The sequence below is a fragment of the Grammomys surdaster genome, unplaced genomic scaffold (assembly GCF_004785775.1).
Source record: "Grammomys surdaster isolate TR1022 unplaced genomic scaffold, NIH_TR_1.0 125863, whole genome shotgun sequence".
NCBI lineage: Eukaryota > Metazoa > Chordata > Mammalia > Rodentia > Muridae > Grammomys > Grammomys surdaster.
Genome location: NW_021620689.1, coordinates 2937706 through 2964146, shown reverse-complemented (window position 1 = coordinate 2964146; position 26441 = coordinate 2937706). Strand labels below are relative to the sequence as shown.

Here is a 26441-nt window from a genome sequence, read left to right as displayed (position 1 = left end):
CTATCTATCTATCTATCTATCTATCTATCTATCTATCTATCTATCTACCTACCTACCTACCTCAATATATAATAAAGTGGCTGGATGGAGAGCTGTTTGAGAACAGTTAGCCTTGGCCTCCACATACATACATGCACATGCACTTGCATATTCATGCATACCCATAGACATCCGAACACACTTATGCACATGCACACATATATGCACAACCTAAACCAAAAGCAAACAGTAAGAAAATTTAAAAGTTCTGAGGAAATTGGAGTTCAGATTGTCATTTGGCTCTCAATGTTGTCTGCCATGCTGGTAGCTATTCAAAAACAGGTGACAAGGGCTTCCCCTGCCCACAGAGAATTTACACGCCATTAATCTCAGCACTTGTGAGGAGTGAAGAGCATACTCAAATGCATCATTGGTTCAAGGCCAGAATGCGACATGTGAGACTCTGTCTTCAAAAAAAAAAAAAAAAGTGGATCAGAATGATCAGAATGAGCTGGGCAGGCACTTGTGACTTCGAGACCAGCTTGGTCTATAGAGCAAGTTCCAGGACAACCAGAACTACACAAAGAAAACTCTGTCTGGGGGCGGGAGGGAGGATATAGCAATAAAATTTCGTGTCCAAGTATACTATAAAAAAGCTGACCAAGGTAATTTTCAGGTTTTCTGGGGTTAGTTTTTGAATGTGATAGTTTGTTTTTATTGTTATTTAATGTTATTTAATTCTGTACCCTACTTCAATGGTTTCTGACAACAGAGATACCTCATGGCCAGTCCCATCCTGGTTTCTTGGCTGACTTTATAAAGAGAGGCATCCGAAATGCAAAGCCAGTCAAGAGGATAAGAGTAACAGTGGTTCTGTCTTGTGTGCTTAGAGTGAGTGGGTGACATGTTTTATTAGGGTTTGTTGTACACACCTATAATCCTAACACTGAGGAGACTGAGGCAGGAGACTTTCTGTGAGTTATAAAGCAGGGTTACATAGCAAGACCTTGTCTCAAGGGGAAAGGAAGGATAGAAGGAGGGAAGGAAGGAAGGAAAGAAGGAAGGGAGGGGGGAGGGAGGGAGAAAGAAAGGAAGGAAGGAAGGAAGGTGAAGGGAAGGAAGGAAGGAAGGAAGGAAGGAAGGAAGGAAGGAAGGTGAAGGGAAGTAAGGAAGGTGAAGGGAAGGAAGGAAAGAAAAGGAAAAGGAAGGAAGGAAGAGAGTGGGGAAAGAAAAAGAGAGGGGAAAGAGGAGAGAGGGGAAGAAAAAGAGAGAAAGGCTTATGTTGGTGAGCTGGCTCAAGGTGTCCAGCACTTTCCCTGCAAGCCTGGAAGCCTGCGTTCAGTCCTGGAAGCCATGTATGTGTGCAAGGACAGACTTGACCTCACAGTTACCTCTGTCCTGCACATGTGCTTTGTGGCATGTGTACCCCACCATAACATGCATACACAGTAATAAGAAGTTATATAAACAAAAAAGAAAATGTTTTAGTTTAGTTATATTTTTTTGAGACAGGGTTTCTCTGTGTAGCCCTGGCTATTCTAGAACTTACTCTTTAGTCCAGACTGGTCTTGAACCCATGGGGATCTGTCTGCCTCTGAGTATTGGGATTAAAAACATGGACTATCATGCCTGGCCACATTTTTAAAGCTTTTTTTTTTTTTTTTTTTTTTTTTTTGGTTTTTCGAGACAGGGTTTCTCTGTGTAGTCCTGGATGTCCTGAAACTCACTCTGTAGACCAGGCTGGGCTCGAACTCAGAAATCCGCCTGCCTCTGCCTCCCAAGTGCTGGGATTAAAGGCGTGCGCCACCACTGCCCGGCCACATTTTTAAAGCTTTAAGTGCTTTACAACATCACCTTGTCTTGGGGGGAAAGGGGGAATTTGTGTCTCCTCTGTCTTAACCTTGAGACCCAGACTTTAAAACTATGATGATATTTGCACTCAAATAGGTGATCCACAGCTAAGATACACAATTAGCATTTTCTCCATCCATTTCTATTTTCCCCCTTTCTCCAAGGTGTCCTTCGCTGCTCACATTGCAGGCGGATTTGCTGGGATGTCCATAGGTTACACCGTGTTCAGCTGCTTTGACAAGACCCTGCTCAAAGACCCCAGGTTCTGGATCGCAATTGCTGGATATGTAGCTTGTCTCTTATTTGCTGTCTTTTTTAACATCTTTCTGTCCCCAGCAAACTGACTTGCCTCTATTATAAGGCAGATAATAAAAGTGTCACATGGGGGGAGATGGTAAACTTTGTAAAGAAGCACAGATATCCCAGCATATGCTAAGAACGTTATAAAGAAGACAGGATAGCAACTGAGCTTCAAGTAGGAAGGAAGAAGATAAAAAGCAGACTGGGTCATTCATGCATAGAGCACGCGTGCATCATCCTGTGAAGGAGTCTTGATATTTTGGGGGGATGTAATTTGGAGCTTGTGTATAGGCTCCATGAGAACTGTACTATCCTGATAATAAACGGTTTTTCATATCTGTGCTGGACTCTTACTTCCTGTTGCTTTGAGGCAGAGCCTTGTGTATCATTGGAAGGCAAAGAACTTGGCTGAATCCAGGGAAGCCCTAGGACTTTGATCTCTGCTTACATCTCTGCAGCTGGGATTACAGGCTTGCGTGATACCAAGCTGAGGTCTCCATGTAAAATCTTGACAATAACTTTTCAGTAGATAGAGCACAACTGTTATTGTTGTTTGTTTAATGAGGTATTTCTTTGTTTTTTGAGACAAGAATTCTCTGTGTAATGGCCCTGGCTGTACTGGAACTTGCTTTGTAGACCAGGCTGGCCCTGAAATCACACAGAAGTGCTGGGATTAAAGGCATGTGGGTCACTACAACTGGCAAGACTTACTTCACTTTTATGTGTGTGCATGCTTTGCCTGTATGTATGTATGAGTACCACATGCATGTACTGGATCCCCTGGAACTGGAGTTACAAATGGCTGTGAGCCACCGTATGGATGTTTGGAATCAAACCTGGGTCCTCTTCAGTAGCAACAAGAAATTCCAAACACTGACCCATCTCTCCAGCCCTAAGCAAAACTGTTATGTTTTGTATATAGGGTTGCTAATTTTTTCCAACTCAGAAATGTAGATAATATATTCTGTATCTTAGAGATGAGAATATGGGAATGCCTATAACACCAAAGTACAATCGCATACTTGTGTGTTTATAGCCACAGATTCAATCAACCTAGACTACAAATATTTTAAAATAATACATCTGTACTAAATATTTATAGATACACCTGTGTGTGTGTGTCTGTTATATATATATATATGTGTGTGTGTGTGTGTGTTAGATCCCCTGGAACTAGAGTTACAGGGGTGGCTGTTGAGAGGCCAAACTGGTCTCCATCTTAAACAAGCCTGAGAACCTGACCTGTAGCAGTACCCATGCTGCATCCACGAAGGGAGGACCCCATGGCTTGTCCTTCGCCAGAGTTACTCCCTAGTTACTTCCTAGCAACAGTTAAAGATTAGTCCGATTGCTTCAGACGTACTTTCAGACCGTTCGTGATTGCATATGGTCTTGCTTCAGAGTACCTGTTGGTTTATCGTCATTCTATTAGGTGCTTGCCAAACTGGACACCCCTCCCTCGCCCCCTCACTTGTTCCCATTTTCCTATAAAACCTTGTCCTGCTGAGGGTTCGGGGCTGCTCCGCCTTCCCTTCCCATCCCCATGTGTCAGGGTTGGGTGGGAGGAGAGCCCAAGCCTGAGCTTGTGATAAAGAGTCCCTAATGCTGTTACTCAGACACGGCTCCTTGGTGGTCTTTTGAGGTTCACAAATGCTTCCTGGCACAACACTTCCACCATGTGGGTCCCAGGGATCAAACTTATATTATCAGGCGTAACAGGAAGCACCGTTACCCACTGGGCCATTTTGTCAACTCATCCACCTTTATTTTTTTATTTTACAGAGGATATAATTTATTTTTGCTTACAGTTGCACAGGAATAAAAGTCCATTATGGTGGGTTCTCAGCGGTGCTTTGCAGTTTAAAAAGCATGGTTTTGTTTTACTTTCCAAAGTCTCTTGGTTATGCTCATCCTTTTCAGCCCCCAAATTGCTTCCTCTATTTTCTTTACATTTAGTTTATTGGAATATATTTTATCTTTAATTTTTAAAAAATGCATTTATTTATGAGCATACTATAGCTGTCTTCAGATACACCAAAAGAGGGCACCAAATCCCATTACAGATGGTTGTGAGCCACCATGTGGTTGCTGGGAATTGAACTCAGGACCTCTGGTAGAGATCAGTGCTCTTAACTGCTGAGCCATTTCTCCAGCCCCCGAGACATTTTTTGACTCCAGAACTTACCTTTTTAGCTAGATTACCTGCCCAGCCAGCCTCTAGGATGTCTGTCTCCCTCTCCCCCAGCATTGAAACTGTAAATGTGAGCTGCTCTGCTTTTCACTGGGTGCTCGGTATTTGCACTCAGATGTATGTATGCAGTAAACACTATCTACTGAGCCATCTCCCCAGCTTTTAGACTGTGTATGTTGTACATACATTTTGAAACCCTAAAAGGTTGAATTATATTCATCTTAAAAGATTTTTAAAAAATTAATTATATGTAGCTGTATGTACCAATGTGCACTTGAATGCAGGTGCTCTCAGAGGCCACAGGGATCATATTTTTTGGAACTGGAGTTAGTTTCAGACCACCTGACATGGGAGTTGCTAACCAAACTCAGGTCCTCTGGAAGAGAAGTGCTTTAATCACTGAGCCATCTCTCCAGCCCCTATTCCAATTTTATTATTTTAGTTTTATGTAGCCCTGGCTCTCCTGGAACATGCTCTGGAGACCAGGCTAGCCTCGAACTCATAAAGATGTGCCTGGCTCTGCCTCCTGAGTGCTGAGATTAAAAGCATGTGTCACCACCACTACCTGGCCAATTTTATCTTTAAAATTTCCTTATTTTATGAATGTTTTCCCTGCAGGTATGGACATACACTGTGCACATGCCCAGACCCCCCTGGAGCTGGGGTTATAGATTATTGTGAACCACTGTATGGATGCTTGGAATCGTCCTCTGCTAGCATAGCCAGTACTCTTAACTTCTGAGCCCTCTCTCTAGCCCTACATCCAGTTTTAACGGGTACATATTTTAAGACTCTTACAAAGACTAAAAGGTTTAAACACGTATTGATTTATTTTACAATAATAACCCAATGAAGGTTCTTGGCCGAGTAACGGTCTTCATGTACTTGGCTTCTGTTGCCGCCAGCAGCTACAGATGACCAGGTTCACCTGAAAGAGAGGCTGGGAAGGGACAGGAGGGCGGGAAGAGATGAAGCCAGGACAAAGGTTTCTGATCGAGGCTCAATGCTTTAATGTTCAGCTTTCAATTTAAAGGGGGTAACCCACCCCCACCCCCAGAGTTCCTTCTGGCTTCATCCAGCTGGGGGCGAGCGCTGGGGGTGAACGGAAACCATCCTGCTGGAGCTGAGAGGAATCCATAGGTAATTGCGGGGCCGAGGCCGGAGATGTCTCAAAGCAAGCTCAGCAGGCAGTCTATTCTTCTCAGCTCGTGTACCAGGCTACAGGAAGACAGAAAGGTGCCAAGGCAAGCACTGGCAAGCACTGCCTCCTCGCCAAGGGCAGGAAATGCCTACGGCCAGAGTCCTATTGTTTGGTCTATTGTGGTAAACAAGGTCTCATCTCTTAGGCCTGCTCAAGGCTGGGGGAAGGGCACAGTTCCCCCTTTTTAGTTTTATAAGATATGAGCAGTGCCAGCTGCTGGATGGGGAATAATATTTCATCCCATCTAGGGTACAGAGTGTCTGGGCGACCGTGCCTGTCTTAGGTTGGCATCTATATTACTCCTATATTACCCGTCGTTGAGGAACATACATAGCATATTGATGTAAGCCTCTTGTCTTAGGTTTATAGGAGCTCAAGACACTCTTACCCGTCGTTGACTAACTGGCCCCATCGATTGGCACACTCTTTCCCAAAAGACCAAAACCACATTCAGACCAAAGGACCTGTGGGTGTGCACTAGCTGCAATTCTTCATAGCGATGGATAGCTGCCACGCTGAAAGCTGAGCTTGCTGAGAGCGATCCTGTGTGATCCTGTGTGAAGGCAACCTATCTGCTTGAGACACAAGGTTTAAAAGGTTAAAAGCAACATGATTTATCCAAGCAATGTAGAAAATAAGGTTGGAAGCGGAAATGTTCCAGTGCCTAATCCAGCTGCTGGTTGACAGGGATTTAGACACAAAGTCTGGCCACCACGTATAGTGGGTGACTTTAAGTATTGATGGAGACTACATGCCAGGTTAAATCAGCTGGCAGATAAGGATTTTGAGCCATCATCATCAGAATCACAATTATTAGGCTCGAGATCTGTGTCCACATGACGGACCAATCTTTCAGGGAGCCATTGGGCTCCGTTCTCTTTTTCTGAAAAAATACAGACTGAACCACGACCCCAAATTAAAACAGGGTCGGGACCATACCAAGTGTTAGTTAAGGGGTCTCTCCACATGACCCTGGCAAATGAGTTGGAAGTAACCGGATGCCAGTGGCGATCTGCTGCAGACCGACCTTTAGTTTCAGTTTGCAGAAAATTTAAGACAAGTAAAACAAAAGCAAGGTGTGCTTTTGGTGACCTTGGGGGGTATAATTCCCCCTCTTTAGTTTTAACAAGCCAATTTTTTAGAGTGCGATGTGCACGCTCAACAATTCCTTGTCCCATTGGGTTATAAGGAATTCCAGTTTTATGTTCAATGCCAAATTCTTTACAAAATGATATAAAGTTGTTTCCAGTATAGGCTGGCCCATTGTCTGTTTTGAGGACTTTAGGTAATCCCATAGCATTAAAGGCTTGTAAGCAATGATCAATTACATTTCTAGAGGCTTCCCCTGAATGTAGAGAAGCAAAAAGGAATCCTGAACAAGTATCAATACAGACATGTATATATTTCAATTTTCCAAATTCTACATAATGAGTTATATCCATTTGCCAAATATGATTAGGCTTAAGGCCTCTTGGATTAACGCCTAAATGGGGAGCCGGAGATAAAGTAAGACAGTTAGGACATTGTTTTACAATCATTCTAGCCTGCTCCTTAGTGATCTTATGCCGGAGACTTAGGGTGTGACTAGAGAGATGAAACTTATTATGATCTCTTCTAGCCAAAGCAACAGGATCCAAAATTAAGGCTTCTCCTATTAAAGCTCTGTCAATACAATCATTGCCTGCAGCTAAAGGTCCAGGAAGACCAGAATGAGCTCTTATATGGCCAATATAAAAGGGATTTTTTCTGGTAACAATGAGGTTTTGCAGTTGTGAAAACAGAGATCCGGCTGGAGTATTAAACTGCAATACACCACAAGTTTCTAACAAGGGGACAGACTGAGCCACATACAGGCTATCAGTAAAAAGATTAAAAGCATCATTTACAGACTGAAAAACATTCAGAACTGCTGTCAGTTCTGCTAGTTGAGCAGAGAGTCCAGGAGTCTCTATGACTACCTGTTGATTATTTATGAGATACCCTGCTCGTCCTTTAGAGGAGCCATCAGTAAAGACTAAAAGAGCATTATGCAGAGGCTGCAAAGAAGTCATGTTAGGAAATATAACCTCATGTACATTTAAAAACTGTATCAACTTATCTGGAGGATAATGATTGTCTATAGTCCCATTAAATCATATTTGAGCAAGCAACCAATCTGTACTATGCTGCTTTAACCAAGTATTCTGATCTGCATTAAAAGGCTGAATAATAACATCTGGCTCTTTGCCAAAATAAATCAATGCCTGTTTTCTTCCAAGCATAATCATATGTGCTACCGCCTCATAATATGGTAGGATGTTACGTTTAGGGGATATCTTTGAATGTATCCACATGAGGGGGGCCTTTTGCCACAACAATCCTGTAGGTGTATAAGTTGTATTAAAAACCAACAAATATAAAGGCAAGGAATAATCTATATAAGTAACAAATTGTTTCTCAATGGCTCTTTCTACTTGTTGTAAGGCCAACAATCCTTCTGAGTTTAAGGATCGAGGGGAGGTAGGATCAGCACTCCCTTTGAGAATATCAAATAAAGGTTTCAATTCTCCTGTAGTAAGTTTTAAATAAGGACGAAGCCAATTGATATCACCTAACAGCTTTTGAAAATCATTTAAAGTTTTTAAACTGTCCCTTCGGATAATTATCTTCTGGGGACAAACGGCTCGATCTGTAAGCCTAAAGCCTAAATAATTATAAGGCTCCTGAGTTTGTACCTTTTCAGGAGCAATTTGTAGTCCTTTATCAGCTAATGCCTTTTGTAAATCTCTATAACATAAAAGCAAGTCCTGAGGATCTTTTCCTCCTAAAAGGATATCATCTGTGTAATGAATGATGTACATCATTGGCCATTGCCGTCTTACAGGCTCAATGGCTTGTGCTACAAACTTTTGACACAAAGTGGGGCTATTAGCCATGCCCTGAGGAAGAACTACCCATTGATACCTTTTCATTGGCTCTCTAAAATTAACAGACGGAACACTGAAAGCAAACCTTTTACAATCCCGAGGATGCAAGGGAATGGTGAAAAAACAATCTTTCAAATCTACTATTATTTTATAATACCCTTTAGGGATGGCTACTGGAGATGGAAGCCCAGACTGTAAAGCTCCCATAGGTACCATGGTTTCATTAACCTTTCTTAAATCTTGTAACAATCGCCATTTTCCAGATTTTTTCTTAATAACAAATATTGGAGTGTTCCAAGGTGACTGAGATTCTACTATATGCCCTGCCTCTAATTGCTCCTGCACAAGCAACGAGGCAGCTTCTAACTTTTCTTTAGACAAAGACCACTGATCAACCCACACCGGGGCATTATTAAGCCATTGAATTTTATCAGCATGGGATGCAGGCAAGACAGTGGCCATTATGGAAAATACCCCAAACCTCTAGTGTCAGATTGAGGCTTAGGCGCTTCAAAAGTTTTAACTCCTTGTCCTTCCTTTCCTAGTCCTTGACCAGGCAAAAATCCCTGTCTTAGCATTTGTTTAGTCACTACCTCATTAGGGCTGCACATCATAAGACCCATCTGTGACAAAAGATCTCTTCCCCAGAGGGTTACAGGCAAATTCGGCATTACATAGGGTTGAATTTGTCCTGAATTGCCCTCTTCATCTCTCCAAGTTAGAAGTTTAGAACTCTGTTTTGGGTTATTGGCATAACCAATCCCCTGAAGGTGAGTGAGTATCAGACAAAGGCCAGGCTGAAGGCCAGTCTTGTTCTCTAATAATTGTTACATCCGCTCCTGTGTCTATCAATCCTTCAAAACCTTTTCCTTCAATTGTTAATTTAAGATTAGGCCTCTTGCTAGTAATAGATTGAACCCAGTACACATCAGAGAAACCAAAGCCATCTTGTCCTCTCTCATTCTTAACAAATTTGGAAGGAAGCGGATGCAAAGGAACCAAAACAAGTTGAGCAATTCTCTTGTCAGTAGGTACAGTTATAATACCATGGGGGGAAGCAGCCATAATCTTAATTTCTCCCTCATAATCACTATCTATGACACCTGGATAAATTTGCAATCCTTTTACAATACTGCTGCTTCGGCCCAGAAGTAATCCCCAAGTACCCGCAGGCAAGGGCCCAAACACACCTGTGGGCAGCATCTGAACTCCCAATTCTGGCGTCAGTACCGCATGAATAGTGGAACTGAGATCCAGTCCTGCACTTCCTGGGGTAGCTCTAATAAGTTCTGAAATGGATTTCCCTGGCTTGGCAACAGCTTCATGGCCCCATAAGCTGTTGGCTGTGGATTCTTGGGGGCCTAGGGCTGGCCCTGATACTCGTTTCCCGACAAGGGACAGCCCTGATTATCTGTTTTAGATTTGCATTCCTTAGCCCAATGATAACCCTTCTTGCACCTAGGACAGATGTCTGGCGTGCGACCTGCTTGTTTGCTCGTGTCCCTTTTTCTGGGACAGTCATTTTTTTTGTTTGTTTGTTTTTTCAGGTTTATTGAAAATATGGCATAACAGATTAAACAGCTCCACGTGGTGTTTTGAAATTCATCCCAACTGTAGGCTGAGTGACCTGAAGGTTAGAGAGACTGCCAAAGTCCAGAAGCTTCAGCATTTCCTTGGTGTCAGGATCTACCTCAATGATCTCCTGGTCTAGGGCTGAGACCTCGGGAACATAATTATCTCTCCTCTCTCTCTCTTCTTCCTGCAACTTGATAGAGATACCTCTCACAGGACCTCTCTGAATCCGCTTCATCAGATGCGTGACATAGCGGGCTATCTTGTTCTGAAGTTTCTTGCTGGGGATGATGGCGATCTCTTCGCACACGCGCTTGTTGGTGTGGAAGTCATTTCCCAGGCGCGTGTAGTACTTCTCAATGATGACCCTGGCCGCCTTCTTCACAGTCTTGGTGCGAACGCGGCCCATGTTGGCGGGTCTCCGTAAAAGAGCACAGTCATTTTTAAAATGACCTGGATCTCCACATTTAAAGCACCTTTTATCTTTATTGGTCTGTGCAAGCAATGCTTGCACAGTGGTCCCTTGTAAGGCCGCAGCCACGGCCAGACCCTGATGATAAGAGGGTCCAATTTCAGCGCAAAGACGAATGTACCCATGTAAATCAGTCTTCGCTTTGTATGACCTGATAGCTGCGCGGCAAGCTGCATTAGCATTCTCATAAGCCAATTGCGTAACAAAAGGAATTCCACCTTGAGGATCTCCAAAAATTCTACCAGCTGCCTTAGCAGCCTGTCCACAAAATTCTGAAACAATTCGTCTGGACCCTGTTTAATACTCGATAAATTCCCACTAAGATCCCCTTTAGCAGGTAATCGGTTCCAAGCATGGCGAGCAGCCATTGCAACCTGTGCGTACACTCCGGCAGGCAGTTCAATCTGATTAGCATTACCTTCATATTGACCTTCTCCTAGAAGCATGTTAAGATCCCAGTCTGCATTGCCTGCCTGAGCATTCATCATGGCGGTTTTCTTACTAGTATCACGCCATTCTGAACTCCAAAGCAAGTAATCTCCTCCTGACAAAGTAGCCTTACATAAAGTTTTCCAATCTTGGGGTGTTAAATTTGCTTCTACCACAGCATCCAATAAAGCTTGTGTAAAGGGGGCAGTAGGCCCATATTGCTCCGCAGCCATTTTCAATTCTTTTATCACCTTAAACTCCAATGCCTGATACTGTCTGGTTCTTCTGTTCTGCTGATCAATTACATCAACTACAGGAAAAGCTAACAAGTCAGATGTATCTTGCCCATCCCTTCGGGCCTGATTCACAGCTCTTTCTAACGGCGATTGGCGCATCTCCAAATCATTGCTCCTTTTTGTCCCTGATAGACACCTTAACTCCTGCAGCTCGTTAGTCAATTTTTGCAGCTTAATTTCCATCTCTAATTTATATACCTTCATGTCCGTCTGGGCAGCTTGTGCTGCATCAAGGACCATAGGTGGAGCAGGTGGTACACAGGGCGGGCAATCCTCATGATATTTGGAAGCCCTTTCCTTAAAATCAGCTCCTTTTTCTAGATCTGATTTATCATCAGAATCTCTGATTTCTTTTATCTGAACTGTAGAAGGTGTACTAGGTCTACACTTCTCTAATTTAGATTTTTGCGTTCCCCTTTTTGTAACAGCGCTCTCTGATAGGCGTTCTTGGAACTCTTCAAGCTGCACCTGGGTCGAGGCTAGCGCCTGCAAGGTATCTCTATCTGTATTATTATCAATAGCATCTTTTACGAGCTCCCAGAGGTTAGAATCTGCCTTGGTGGTTCTCAAAACTTCTCCTACTGTTTCCCAGGTTTTCTTACTCAAAGTTCCTTCCTTTGGGAACCATGGGCAGCATGAATTTATTTCTGCCAAGAATTTTTCTAACATACTATTTGAAAACCCTCCTCCTTCCGCCTGGAGCAGCTCTTGCAGGCTGCGGACAAATGCCTGTTTAGAATTCTCCTGACCCATAATTCGCTGTCACCTCCTAGGCAAAATCGGAACCGGGTCAATATCTCATTCACCTAGACCGCATCCCCTGAAACACACTTCCTGCAAACACAGCCTTCAAAGCATAACCATAACTAGCGCTAGTATCAAAAATTGTTTGCTACTTACCAAGTGTGCGGGATACTCTCCTTCCTTGTTCCGTTTTCTGTAGAGCTCTACCCAAGACAGCGTTCCTCAGTTGGTCTCTCGTTTTCAGGCCCCAAGGTCGGGCGCCATTCTGTTGCCGCCAGCAGCTACAGACGACCGGGTTCACCTGAAAGAGAGGCTGGGAAGGGACAGGAGGGCGGGAAGAGATGAAGCCAGGACAAAGGTTTCTGATCGAGGCTCAATGCTTTAATGTTCAGCTTTCAATTTAAAGGGGGTAACCCACCCCCACCCCCAGAGTTCCTTCTGGCTTCATCCAGCTGGGGGCGAGCTCTGGGGGTGAGCGGAAACCATCCTGCTGGAGCTGAGAGGAATCCATAGGTAATTGCGGGGCCGAGGCTGGAGATGTCTCAAAGCAAGCTCAGCAGGCAGTCTATTCTTCTCAGCTCGTGTACCAGGCTACAGGAAGACAGAAAGGTGCCAAGGCAAGCACTGGCAAGCACTGCCTCCTCGCCAAGGGCAGGAAATGCCTTCGGCCAGAGTCCTATTGTTTGGTCTATTGTGGTAAACAAGGTCTCATCTCTTAGGCCTGCTCAAGGCTGGGGGAAGGGCACAGGCTTCACTCTTTACTTGTAATCTCTTTACTTGAAATAATCACATGGGGATGAAAACTCAGGATATACACAGTGACCCCTTTCAAACAGTCTGACGAATCCAAGTGCCGAAGATGTTACAAAAGTGGTCAGTTCAAAACCAGGTTTGTTGAGAAAGCCTTTGCTTCTCGTTTATCAAGTGGTCATATTCTGGAAGTTCTGCCTCAGCAATCTTAATTCTCTGAAACTTTTAAGATTTATTTTAGTGTATGAGTGCTCTATCTGCATGTACACCTGCATCCCAGAAGAGGGCATCGGACCCCATTACAGATGGTTGTGAGCCACCATGTGGTTGCTGGGAGTTGAACTCAGGACCTATGGAAGAGCAGCTAGTGCTCTTAACCTCTGAGCCATCTCTCCAGCCCCAAAACATTTCTTGAAAATACACTGAGGTGGAAAGGTAAGAGGAGACAGGAAACTGCTTCCAGGTTGCTCTGTTTCTTCTGTAAGTGTTTAGCATAGCTCACCTAATGAACACTGTAACAAAACCTAAGCATGGGGAGGCTACAGCAACCATCAAACACACAATAGTCAATACAAGCTGCCGTCAGCTAATAAGACTCTCACCGAGCTACACGGCTCATCAGTTAGAGAGCATCATATTACAGACAGAATACTGTTTATTTACAAGCACAGATATTGAATTATCAGTGACCTTACAGCTAACATAGGATTGGTAAGCAATCCTAGTTTGAGCTATGGACTAGTTGATGCTCTGGATGCACCTGTGGAATTGTTGGGTAGACAGAAGACAGGCATTAGCAGGCATAGAGGCCACTGAAGATGGACCTCTCCTTCAGCATCAGTGTTGGATGCCATCTCCCGTTCCCTTGGTAATTAGTAAGGGAATCATCACAATTGTCCATCCTTAAGATTAAAAATACCTTACGAAATTGGGGAAGGTAGCAAAGGGACCAGGACCAGTTCCTACTGGTCAAAAGAACACAGAGTTCTACCTCTGGTTCTGGGTAGTAACATGACACCTGTCCCTAAAGTGAGAGCGTTACATATTATTGTCCCCTCCCTCCTTCCAGGTCTTTCCCCGTGATGTGCCCGCTTTTATGATTTCTAACAGAAAAGCAGTGTTGTGCCCTGCATTCGACTTTCTGTCTTTTCATCAGACACTTAATGAAGTGGAAACATGCCCACCCTGATCATCAGGGTGGCCTGTGCTCGACAGAGCCCACTGCCCATGCGGCTCTGCGCAGCCCTCCAGCTCTGAGCCTGCTTGCTCTTTTTGGATCCTGACTCAATAAGGAGAACCTTCTTCCTCTTCTGCGTCTCTATCCTCCTGGCAGCTGGCAAGGCTTCTAGCAAGCTTGCCCTGTTTTGTAATAAAATAGACCTCAAGCTTCCTTCTGAATTCATTTGAACATTTTTTTTTAATGAAGGAAATGCATAAGGAACCAATAACTCTGCTTTTCTGTTAACATATCCATATATCCAAATATGTAATTTTAAAACATGCTTTAAACAAAATGTAGGGTCAGACATGGTGGTGCATGCCTTTAATCCCAGCACTCCGGAGGCAGAGACAAGCAGATCTCTGTGAGTTTGAGGTCAGTGGATCTACACAGTGGTTTCCAGGCTAGTCAGGGTTACATAGTGAGGCCTTGTCTCAATAAAACAATAATAGTAACACTAATAATAGTAAATGAATTATAAATAAGCTGCAGAATTATTGCATCTCAATATTAACAAACTATATTGCATTTCACTTAAATGAAGACCCAGAATTTCTGCAAAAGTATCTTTACCATAGGACAATCCTAAAATTAATCTTTGGAATTTACATTTTATGTTTGCCTAGCAAAAAGCAGCAAAAAGTGGAGATTTTCATGTACTTCATAAAAGCACACTTTAAACAGTCTAATCATCTTTTAGGCTATAAGTGTTCTCTTGTAAATCCTATGAGGTTTTTTTTTCTTTTTCAGCCTCAGCACAGGCCGAGCTGTAAGTCAGAAACACAAATGACCACATTTGTGTCTTTCCCCAAGGATAGAAGTTACTGAATGACAATAAAGCCACAAGGTTTAGCAGTTTCCTTTACATTTTTTTTCCATTTAAAAACTTAAAATTATGTGTATGTGTGTGTGTTGTCTCTGTGGGAGTCTGTGAGCCGTGAGTGCAGGTGCTCAGAGGCTGGTGGTATCAAATCTACTGGAGATGGAGTTCTGGGCGGCTGTAAGCCACCTGATGTGGGTGCTGGGAACGGAATCCAGCATACTCTTAAACACCTCTCCAGTTCTAGCTCTAGTTCAGCAGTTTCTGTCACCTGTCTACCTTGGTAGCCTGGCCGAGGTGAAGGCACACTCTTTCATTCTAACCTTAATTACTAGGGTTAACTCTCATATCACACAGCAAATATATCTATATACGTTTACATAGGTTACAGAATGAACTGTAGCAGCATTCAAGATGTTTCAGAAGTGGGCGGGGAAAGAGTCTGTACTGATGGGATAATGGGCCAGGCCAGAGTTGGGAGGGGGTACTGCTGAAGCTGTCGAGTCAGGTTCGAGAGCTACAGGACAGCAAAAACTTAGCTGTGAGATGAGAGCAGGAAACAGGTTAGGAGCTGGAAATGGCAGCTCAGGAACAGCTGGGTGAATGAACACCGGGCTGTGTCCACAGCAGGGGACAGAGCCAAACCGAAACTCAAGGGATAGTAGGGAATCCTTGGTCCTTGATGTACGTCCTAGGTATCAAATGACAGGTTGAGGTGGGACCATACCATCTTGGTATAGGAGGCCATCAATTTGTGGGGGTCCAGGTAGAGGTACTGTACCCTTCTCCTTAGTAATGATGTACCTAATAAGCTCTTGGATCTGGTTGCCCTGACATGTACAGTTTTAATGCATCCAGGTGCCCTTACAGAGTCAAATCTCCCTAACAGACTCAGCATTACTCCCTTTCTGGTCCCAGAGATAGGTCCTTTGTCAGTTTGTGCTGGTTGGGTGGTAGACATGTAGATTCTGTCCACCCAGGGGGTCCCTATCACCCTTCTCACTCAAAACATTTTGTAAAGGCATGCCAAGAGGTCTAAAAAAGAAATGCTAAGATGAAGTAGCTAGACTTTGTTTTTTTCAGGAATGCCAGCAGCAGAGAGGTTTGCTCCAGGGTGCTTTCGACACGATGATAACCACCATAGGAAAGACGTCATGTATTTTATGGTCATGTTACAACAGTGACCTGCTTGATATCCCTGCCTCCCTAACTCAAAGGTTCTATGGAGCATAACCCAAGAAGCCTTCCCAGTCATAGGTCAGATACTTGAGTGGTTTAAGACCCATTCAAATGGCATAATAGTTAAAAAAAAAATCTATATAACTGAAACAGCTCAGAAGAATCGGGAAAGACAAAGTCAATCACCAAAAATGGTTCCAAAAGAACCCAAAGTGCTCAAAGGAGCCCCAAACAAAATGGAAGGCAAAGCGTGGGGCATGGTGATTGGGAGATCCAGCCAAACCTTCTAAAGAGTTCCAAACAACTTCTGTAACTTCCTTTGTTTCACCAAAGAGGCAAAAACTAGAGGGTGCTGGCTGAAGTAGATGCATTTTAGAAAAAAAAAAAAGAAAAGTTATTTTGGTGACTGATTTGACCAATCTTTCTGTGGGGGGTCATCTTGCCGTGAATGGCTGCCACTCAAAATGTTCTGGCTCGGTGACCAAAACATTAACTGCTATTATTAAGGACAAAAGCTACGTTCTGACATCTCTAACTAGCCAGGTCTGGTTATCCTTCTCCAATTCCCCAGACAACTAACTCTGTCTCTTGTCTCTGGTCTTCTGCCCACCACAGACATTTCCCCTATTTATAGGATGTCAGTGCCCTTCATAGACAGGTGGGATTTGTGGACGCTGCCATTTCTAACATCAAGAGTCAAGGAGATCAAAGACTGGTGTGAGCTTCAGCCTAAATCCCCGCCCTCTTCCCCGTCTCAGCCCACTGCATTCTAGACAGGCAGGGTGACTAGAGTTGGGGCCATGCAGGGAGTTCATCAGTTCCCAGACCAGGGCAATGGTGCAGTGTGGGTACCAGGGGCTGGGGAGACTCTGATGATGAGTGCTGTGATGGGAGTATAACAGTGGGGGGAGAAGTGCCGACCTCCTGAGACCTCAGAGAGCACAAGGGAGGCTTTGAGAGGGAAAAGTCCTGGTCCCCAGGAGAGCGTGAGGAGGAAATGAGTTCCCAAGCTCTGGGCTCCCACACTCTAAAAACAAGAGAACAAGTTTTATGGTGAGCTCCAAAGAACTTGGGAGCCACACATTGGGCCTAAACCCTTGGGTGTCAGACTTCCCAGGGTTGCCCCTGCCAACACTAGGGTGAAACTATGGGCTAGCTGGGCAGAACCAACTCACCTTTCCCAGCTACTGGGGAAACAGGAACATAGTCTCCTACTTGTATGCTCTATAGGTGAGTGCCAGAGCCCTCATCTCGGCCACTTGCCTTCTTCAGGCTGGCTCTGTCAGATGCTTGGAAGGAGGGGCCAGGCTTAGAGAGTGTAGTAGAAGCTCTCTTCAAAAGTCATGTATGTTTTTCTCAAGAAAACCCCCGAGGCAGTAGCCACCATTGAGACCTATTTAAGAGTAGGGACCATGGCTTTGCTTGGCAAAACCAACAGAAAAATAAAGCCATTCATACTCACAAGATACTAGGAAGGTACAGGAATAAGAGGCACCCACAGAAGCCAAAACCAAATATACATTAAAGTAGGCTGGATTTTTTTTCTTTTTTTCAGGAAAGAGCCTGGGGGTATTGTAGAACCTTTTTAGAGGATGTGTGAGTTACAACAAAGAAAAGTGCCACAAGTAACGTCCAGATACACCAAACTAGTGACCTCGAAGGACACATCTCAGAGGGCATAAAGATCCAGCTGAAATCCAGTTAGTGTGGGCAAGCAGCATGATTCAAGTTTAGAGGCAAGAGGAGAGTGGTGACTGCTGTCATCATAGAATAAAAAAGGAAGCTAAGGTAGCTGGCTTCCTCCAGGATAAGACCTTCTTTGAAAGAACATTGAGGGATCAGGCCTGTCACCAAGGAAGAAACCAAACCAAGTTTGCTAAAGAGGAAGAAGGGCCCTGGGACTTGGAGTTGTTGGCCAAAGAGCATCAGGAGGAGTTCTGTCCTGGTATCGATAGGGGATGACTACCAACACTGGCTCAGGACTGCCACAAAAAGCCACAAGAAGCCTGTTTAATAAAGGAGAGGTGGTAGCCAGACCCCCCTCCCGCCAGCCTCCCAATCTGAGGCAACCCAGTAATGCTGGCAGAACCAGAGAACACTGCTCAAAAAAGCAGCATTTCGATGAGCTGGGTGCTCCTGCACAGCCTCACAGGTAAAGCCCACAAGATACAGTGAAGTCAGAATCAGCACAAACTTCCTAAGTTCTGCGCATGTGGTGAGGTTGGCTTAAGGCTGGCGAGGTAAGAATATGAGAAGCTGGAGGTGTGGGACAGTGAATGTCACATCAGCTTAAGAGAAAGAGGTGAATTACACAACAAAGGAAGAAAGCACAGGCTGTCAGGTAGCTCTGAAAATCTCCATGGAAACCAAGCAACAGGCAGTCAACCATGGATAGGCACACTTGTCTTGAACATAATCCTTTCTAAACCTCTGATGGTCAGTTTCTGGCTGAAATAATGCTATAGATTTCATATAGTGAATTTTAGATCCCCTTTTTTGGTAAGAACATTACAACAGTTGACACTAGAGAAGCAGAGGTAACCTATCTTTCCTGTCCAGGGCACAAAGAGAAGCCTGGTCATCCTGTCCAGAACTTCATTGGGGTGACCAGAGCAACTGGGACAAAAATCAGGGCAACTAAATGCCACAGCCTGTGGCATCTGTGTCTCCAAGCTTTCGCCACCTTCCTTCCTTCATCTAAAAAGAAGAAAATGACATGTCTGCTTTCCCTTAATGACAATGAGGGAAACCAGAGGGAATCTATTTAAGTTTGCATCTCCCACCTCTAACCATTTTCAATGTGTGCTGGGAGGTTTCCTTGCCCCACAGTTTAGTGACCCCCGGAGCCCATATTAACCCCTGCAGCATTCCTGTTAAGTAGGCTCTGCTCTGATTCTTAACCCAGGCTCCTCCTTGGAGATGCTTGAATTCTGATGCTCCTGATGCTGCTTAGCTCTGATGGCTGGACTCTTGAACTCTGGGTGTCCCCATGGCACCATGCAAAAGGATGAGGGATCTAAATTCTTCTGGAACATTCTTTCTCTGTCTCAAGACTTGGGAGGATTTTGAGTGCTTCTGACTGGGGCAACACTTCTGTGACAGTCAAAGACCTCCTTTCTTGAATACAATTCCTGTTGGGCACCCTGGGACTTTAGTTTTATTTTGGCTGGCCCTCCAGAGACTGACTGTGCTAGTTACATCCAGCTGAGAATATTTCTTCAACATCACACTGGCAAGTCTATGGATCATGACCCTCGAGGACACTCTATTCCTGGAGTTCAAGCACCAGGTCTTTTAGAAAGTTCCCTCCTCCAGTCAGTGGCAGATGCTCTGGCCCCTAACCCATTGGCTTCTATACCAGGAGATCCCATAGATGGGAGGCACATCTATTTCAAAAGCTTCTTCTTAAATGTCTTGAATGTCATCATAGGGGTCCTTTTGAGGATTTATCCTTTAGAAATTGTTCCACATATCTGGTTACTTCTAGCCATTGATCGAAGTCCCAGGTCCTTTACAAATGTCCCATCAAAGGCAGTCTTTGAAACGGAGGTAATTTCAAAAGTTGCAACTTAACCTCTTTTGTGGATGAACTTCTGGCCTCTGTGCCAGAAGCTCCCTATGAGCAAGGGGGAATGAAGCCTTGGCTAAAAGCCATTTCTTCAGTGGTATCCTATAGCTGTCGGCACCATCGTGGGCCCACTACAGATGCTCATATGTAGAAATCCGTTTTTTAAAAGGATTTCTCTTAAAATGTTGCAACCTCAAGTCGCTAAAGGATGAACTGTTGCCTTCGAGTTCCTTTTGATGAGAGTTTTCTCTTAGAAGTTGCATCTTGGGTCCCTTGCCAACAAATAGGACCCCCAATAGGAATTACGCCTATGGAGGGATCCCTAGTGGCAACTGTGACCATCCATCTTAACAAAAGAAAGGCCCCTTCAAACAACTCCGGCTTCACACTTTGGTTAATTCTAAAGCACTGGGATGAGTTTGACCCTCAGACTGTGAATGTTGGGTTACAGTCTTTTAGGCTCTTAATCAAACCGGCACCCTTCTTCTTTGTACCCTTTCTTTTTCTCCTTCCTTCCTTGGTCTTCCTCACTGTCCCCAGTTGGAGATGGCTCCTTCAGCAACTGCCGTGAGCGAGCAAGATGAGGCTTCAGCCGCTGCTGCTGCTAACAGTACGTAGAACTCCCCTAGTAGGCGCGGGCGGCCCTGACGATGAAGATTCCGAGTCCGGTGCTCAGTTCACCAGCGGACTTGGTGCAGACCACAAGGCCGAATCTGCACAGCTACTCTGAGGCCTTCAGTACTTGCTGCTCCACAGGGTGTTGCTGAGTCCCTGGACCAAGTTCTCTGGTTTGGTGGTCACCTACGCACTCTGCCAGGGTGCTTCTCCTCCTCTGCCAAATGGGTCCCGTAGAGGGCGGGTCCACAGTGGAGGCCCATTTGACTCCAGAACCTCAGGGCTACAGGGTGGTGATCGTTCCAAGAGTAGTGATCATGGTAGCTAGTGCTCTTGCCTAGCTTTCCTCAATTTGCCCTTGGGGGTAACCTCTTCCAAAGCTGCTTTCCCTTGGAGGGTATTCCTTATCGGATGACATTCTTAGCTTTGGGATGGTGAAAGATAGTGGTCTCTTAAGGATACATTTTAATGTTAAACAGGAAGTGTCTTGGTTGTTTTTTTTTTAAAGATTACTTATTTATGTATATGAGTGCTCTATTCGAATGTATGCTTGCACGACAGAAGAGGACTGGGCATCAGATCCCAGTATAGATGGTTGGGAGCCACTATTTGGTTGGTGGAAGAACGGCCAGTGCTCCTAACTGCTGAGCTATTTATCTCTCCAGCCAGAAACAAAACATTTTAAAGATTTATTTAGGTCGTGCATTAAGTTTTGCCAGCATGTATGTATGTATGTATGTATGTATGTATGTATGTATGTATGCATGTATGCATGTATGCACCATATTCATGACTGGCATCTTTGAAAGTTAGAAGAGGGCTTTAGATGTCCTGGAACTGAGAGTTATCAGTTATGGATGGTTGTAAGCTACCATGTGGATGCTGGGAACCAAACCGTAGTCCTCTGCAAGAGCAACCAGTGCTAATGAATCATTAAGACATTGACTGTGTCACAACCAATCTAGGTCAAACCCAGAGGTGGGCAATGAATATCTTTCTAAGGGACTAAAAGTAGCCCAAGATAATTTGACTCTGGTCTAAAACATTTTAACACCATTCATAATCTTGAAGTTTGGTCATTTGGCCTTGTGGAGTCAGATTCTAACAGAGGCGCAGCTTCTCCTCCCTCCTTTTTTTCTTTTTCTTTTTTTTTCTTTTTTGTTTTGTTTTTTTTTGTTTGTTTTTGGTTTTTTTGTTTTGTTGTTGTTTTTGTTTGTTTGTTTTTCGAGACAGGGTTTCTCTGTGTAGCCTGGGCTGTCCTGGAACTCTGTACTTTTTTCTTTTTCATACTTCTCCCTCCTTTCTTCTGGGAACTGCAGTTCACAAAAGTCAGGTACATATTTACAGACGTTCTTCTTATGTTATCACTGGTATCCAATATCTTTTAGGTATTAGGAGGCACTCCTGGGTGTGCAGAGTTAGCAAGTGTGAATATCATTTAACACAATCAGTAATCATAAACAGCGGGGAAGGATGATGTACACCTTTAATCCCAGCACTTGGAGGCAGCTCTCTGTGAATTGGAGGCCAGCCTGATCTCCACAGTGAGTTCCAGGATAGCTGGAACTATACAGAGTTAAACAGTTCAGGTTTAGAGGATACCATCTCAATGAAGTGTCTTAAGCTATGCCTCTTAGTGAGAAGGCTAGGCTGATTCCTTGACAGGCTTTAAATTGGCAGTTAAGGAGAGTAGGCCTAAATCTGTTTCCAAGAACTGGGCAATTCCAGGCAAGTCCAGGCCTCAGGGGCTGCCCTGCCACCTGGCCTGAGGCAAGGACACTGTGTCAGCAGCAGTTTCCAGACTTCCTCAGCTACTTCTTCAGTAACAGTTTCCAGACTTCCCCAGCAAGTTTCCAGCCCCCATACCTCAGTAATGGAAAGTCTATAGAGATGGACCCAACAGATTAACATAGAGGTCACCTACCATGGAATTCCCTAATCTGCTTTAAGCCAGGCCTGCAAGCTCACTTAGGTGTCTATTTTGGTAATGAGAGACCCTGGCGTGCAGGACTTCTGCAGAATAAAACACTCCTTGCGTTTACATACTATTTAAGTCCAGGGTGTCATTTTTCTGCGAATCAGAATCAAGGATCCCTACTTTAAAAGGGTTGTAAAACACAAAATGTCGCCGGGCAGTGGTGGCGGACGCCTTTAATCCCAGCTCTTAGGAGGCAGAGACAAGCGGATTTCTGAGTTTGAGGCCAGCTTGGTCTACAGAATGAGTTCCAGGACAGCCAGGGCTACACAGAGAAACCCTGTCTCTAAAAGCCGAAAAAACAAACAAAAAAACCTTACACACAAAATGTCAGCAACAGTTGACATCATTTCACTGAAGAACTATGTAGCCAGCCTGCACACAGACTTAGCTTTTACTCTGAAAGCAAAATTTAGAATCTTTGGCTCACTAAGTATGCTGGCTAGTTTTCTGTCAACTTGACACAAGCTAGAGTCACTGGAGGTAAGGAAGTCTCAACTGAGAAAATGCCTTTATAAGATCTAGCTGTGGCAAGCCTCTAAGATATTTTCTTAATTAGTGACTAATGGGGGAGGGACCAGCCTGTTGTGGGTTGGGCCACCCCGCCACCCCCCCACCCCCCACCCCACCCGCAAAGGTGGTCCCTGGTTCTATAAGAAAGGCCTCAAGAGTGGATTCCAGCTTTTGTTGTGCAAACCTTGCTTCTTAGTGTAAGTTGAGGTTTGGTCTGTTGCTAACCTGAATGTAATGCTGAACACTGGCCCTGCCAGGAGATGCTCACCAAGTGATGCTTTGTAGCTGTGCCCCCCAAGTTATCCCTGACTGGTGAATAAAGATGCCTATGGCTTATAGCTGGGCAGAAATAGGTGGAGTTTTGGTTCTTGGGCTTGGGGTCTGAGGCAGGGGACCACAGAGGGGAGAGAAGGTGGAGAGAGGAGATGATGCAACTGGGTAAGTGAATCTTGAAAACATGGCCATGAGGGCTGGCCCCAGGTGGAACATAGCAAATTATAACTCTGGGTTATTGGTGGAGAAGTAGACATAATAGCATAGACAGTAGACAGCTGCTCGGCTCTAGTGCCTTTAAGGCTTATTATAAATATAAAGGTTTTGTGTCTTTTATTTAGAAGTTGAATAATTAAGTGCAGGGTAGAAACCCCTAACTGAGATTAAATAATACTAAAAAACCCTACTAAGAAACCAGTACCATAGCCGGGCAGTGGTGGCCCACGCCTTTAATCCCAGCACTTGGGAGGCAGAGGCAGGCAGATTTCTGAGTTCGAGGCCAGCCTGGTCTACAGAGTTAGTTCCAGGACAGCCAGGGCTACACAGAGAAACCCTGTCTTGAAAAACAAAAAAGCAAAAACAAAACAAAGCAAACAAACAAACAGAAACCAGTACCAGGATAGTGAGGTATTGCTGTGACAGACCTGAACTTGTATTTTGTGGTAGGATTGTGGAAGGACCTGTAAGGACCCAGGAGTGGGGAGACCCCCACTCAAACCACAGGAGAGTTCGACCATCCAGAATCACGCGAGAGACCGAACTTGCTGCAAACCGCAAAAGGCTTTATTTCTGGATTTCGGGGTATCAGTCGACTGAGGCCAACACAAGGGGAGTGTCGACCCCGAGGCTTGGGAGCAAGGGGTATTTAAAGGAGAAAACCACAAACCAGGGGGGTGAAGGGGGAAATCAAAAAAGGAACAGTAGTCAGTCATAAACCAAGGTGGGGAATGGGAAACATCTTACACACGTCATAAACCGGGGTGGGGAGTGGGAAACATCCTGCACACATTTTTCTGAGGAATGTGACCTTAACCTAGCCCATTGTGGTCAGTCACTCCCTGGGGTGACTTGACCAACCTGTATTTGTAGTTCTGCTATTCTTTGTCGGAATGACCTGGCTGACTTGCCCCCTGGCTAATTCTTCAGGTGGCCAGCTAGTTCCTGGAACCTCGGCCTGTAAACCTGCCAACCTTAATTCAGATGATGGGGTCTCAAGCTTCTCTATGAATTTTTATATCCTTACAGACCTTGGCAATTTGGATTTAAAAAGCCATTGAGCTTGGAAGATAGTGTTGAGAGAAATATAGAAGATAGAGGCCTGGCTTGTGAAGTTTCAGAGAGAAGTTTAAAGACTCCATGAGACCATTTGCTATTTTAAATTAAGATTCTGTCCTTCTGGTAAGCTGAAGCTGAAGGGTCAATGGAGATTAACAAGAGACAGTTGATGCTGGTTGGCAGGAGTTGAGAAATTAATTAGTGATGATTAAGAAGAGACTGGTATTATTGAGGTAAAATATTCTGTGAAGTGTTTCTTATAGTCAGCACACAGAATCTGTGTTCCAGAAGTGGCCAAGGTCATACCTTGCACTGGCAGCCAAACTTAATAGTGCAAGAGTGAGCGAGGTGGTAGTGGTTTTGAAGGCATAAAGGGGTCATGGAGAGCAGCTGAAGCTTGGCATTGTGGCAGTGCTGGAGTCCCTGAAGAGAGCCCAGGAGAAACTATTGGTGAAAGTGCAGGCCAATTGAAGAAAGAGACACCTGCATTTTGGAGATGCCAGTACCATGGGATGACCACCAAGAACAGCACAAACAATAGAGTCAGCTGGAACCTAGAAGAGAAACTGTGTCTGTTACAGAGATCAGAGCTGGAGAAATGACCTGTACCCTTTGAGGAACCTACAAGATGGCGAGTGACTCTCAGATCATTAAACATTGAGTTAATACATTGTTGAAGTTTTGGGGTTTTGTTTTGCTTTGTTCAGATTGTGACTGCCTTGGTTCTTCTCTCTTGATGTAAGAAAGTGTTTAATTTACATTTGAATTGACAGGAGCCCACAGTTGAGAGACTGAATTTTAAAATGCTTTACATTTTAAAAGAGACTAGCTATTTTAAAGAGAATTTTTAGAAATTCAAAAATGTTTGAAATTTTAAGAACTATGGGAATATTTTATATTGTGATGCTCCTATTAATATGAGATCTTGGGGATGAGTAAGAAAGAAAAGGTTGTGGCTTACTAGTGATGTGTTTGTGTTTCACATTAATAAGAGGTTAGGTGCGCTGGCTAGTTTTCTGTCAACTTGACACAAGTTAGAGTCACTGGAGAGAAGGAAGCCTCAGTTGAGAAAATGTCTCTATAAGATCTGGCTGTAGGCAAGCCACTAGGTATTTTCTTAATTAGTGATTGATGGGGGAGAGCCCAGCCCATTGTGGGTGGGGCCACCTCAGGTAGGTGGTCACTGAAGTCACTGGAGAGAAGGGAGCCTCAGTTGAGAAAATTTGTCTATGGTTGGAGAGATGGTTAAAGACTAGACTTATGACCAAAAATATAAGAGAAAATTCCTCTATAAGATCAGGGAATAGGGGTGCTGGAGAGGTGGCTCAGCAGTTAGGAGCACTGACTGCTGCTCTTCCAGAGGTCTTGAGTTCAACTCCCAGCAACCACATGGTGGCTCACAACCATCTCTAATGGTATCCGATGCCCTGTTCTGGTGTGTCTTAAGATAGCAACAGTGTACTCACATATATAAAATAAATAAATACAAAAAAGAAAAAAAAAAGAATTAGGGTATAAGCTAAATGCCTGTAGGGCACTGTCTTAATGATTGATGAGGGAGAGTCCAGCCTGTTGTGGGTGGGGCCACCCTGGGTAGGTGGTCCTGGATTCTGTAAGAAAGCAGGCTGAGAAAGCCCTGGGGAGCAAGCCAGTAAGCAGCACCTTTCCATGGCCTCTGCATCAGCTCCTGCCTCCAGGTTCCATCCCTGTGAGTTCCTGTCCTGACTTCCTTTAATGATGAACTGAAGCCAAATAAACTCTTCCCTCTCCAACTTGCTTTTGGTCATGGTGTTTCATCACAGCAGTAGTAACCCTAACTAAGACACTATTTGCACTGGTAACAATTAAAATTTAGGGAACAGTGTTGGTTATAAAGAGTTCTTTTATGATATATAACTGTATCTAATGTCTACAGTAACAAAAACAGCTATTGAGTCAGGGGAGTGAGACATGCATCAGGACTTTCAACATCAAGATGGCCCAAATGGTAGTGTTTTTTCATCTGAGTAATATGGAAAATTAGGAGCGTCTACTGCTCCCTTTGCATGGGTTAAACTTACACATCTTTAACTGCAAACTCTTACATTACATGTCCAGGCATGTAGTTCTACACATTTTTAGTAATAAGTTTATAAGACATGGACATACTAAAGTCATTTTAGGGTCTGAAGAGATGGCTCAGCAGTTAAGATCACTTGATGCCCTTCAAGAAAACTTGAGTTTGGTTCCCAGCATCTGAGTTGGGTAGTTAACAATCACAGAGGGTCCACTGAGAGGATGAGGGTAGTTAACAATCACAGAGGGTCCACTGAG

The 26441-nt window shown here is 44.3% G+C and overlaps 1 protein-coding gene and 1 pseudogene across 1 annotated transcript in view; one reads left to right on the top strand and one right to left on the bottom strand.

Moving 5' to 3' along the window:
• Nucleotides 1-2470, top strand: part of Rhbdl2 (rhomboid like 2) — a 44910-nt gene extending 42440 nt beyond the window's left edge. The window contains exon 8 of the mRNA XM_028790180.1: nt 1995-2470. Within this exon, the coding sequence (XP_028646013.1) occupies nt 1995-2174 (180 nt within the window). The 3' untranslated portion in view covers nt 2175-2470. The remainder of the gene's footprint in view (nt 1-1994) is intronic.
• Nucleotides 2471-9962: 7492 nt separating this feature from the next.
• LOC114641057 lies at nt 9963-10410 on the bottom strand (annotated as a pseudogene).
• Nucleotides 10411-26441: the final 16031 nt, after the last annotated feature.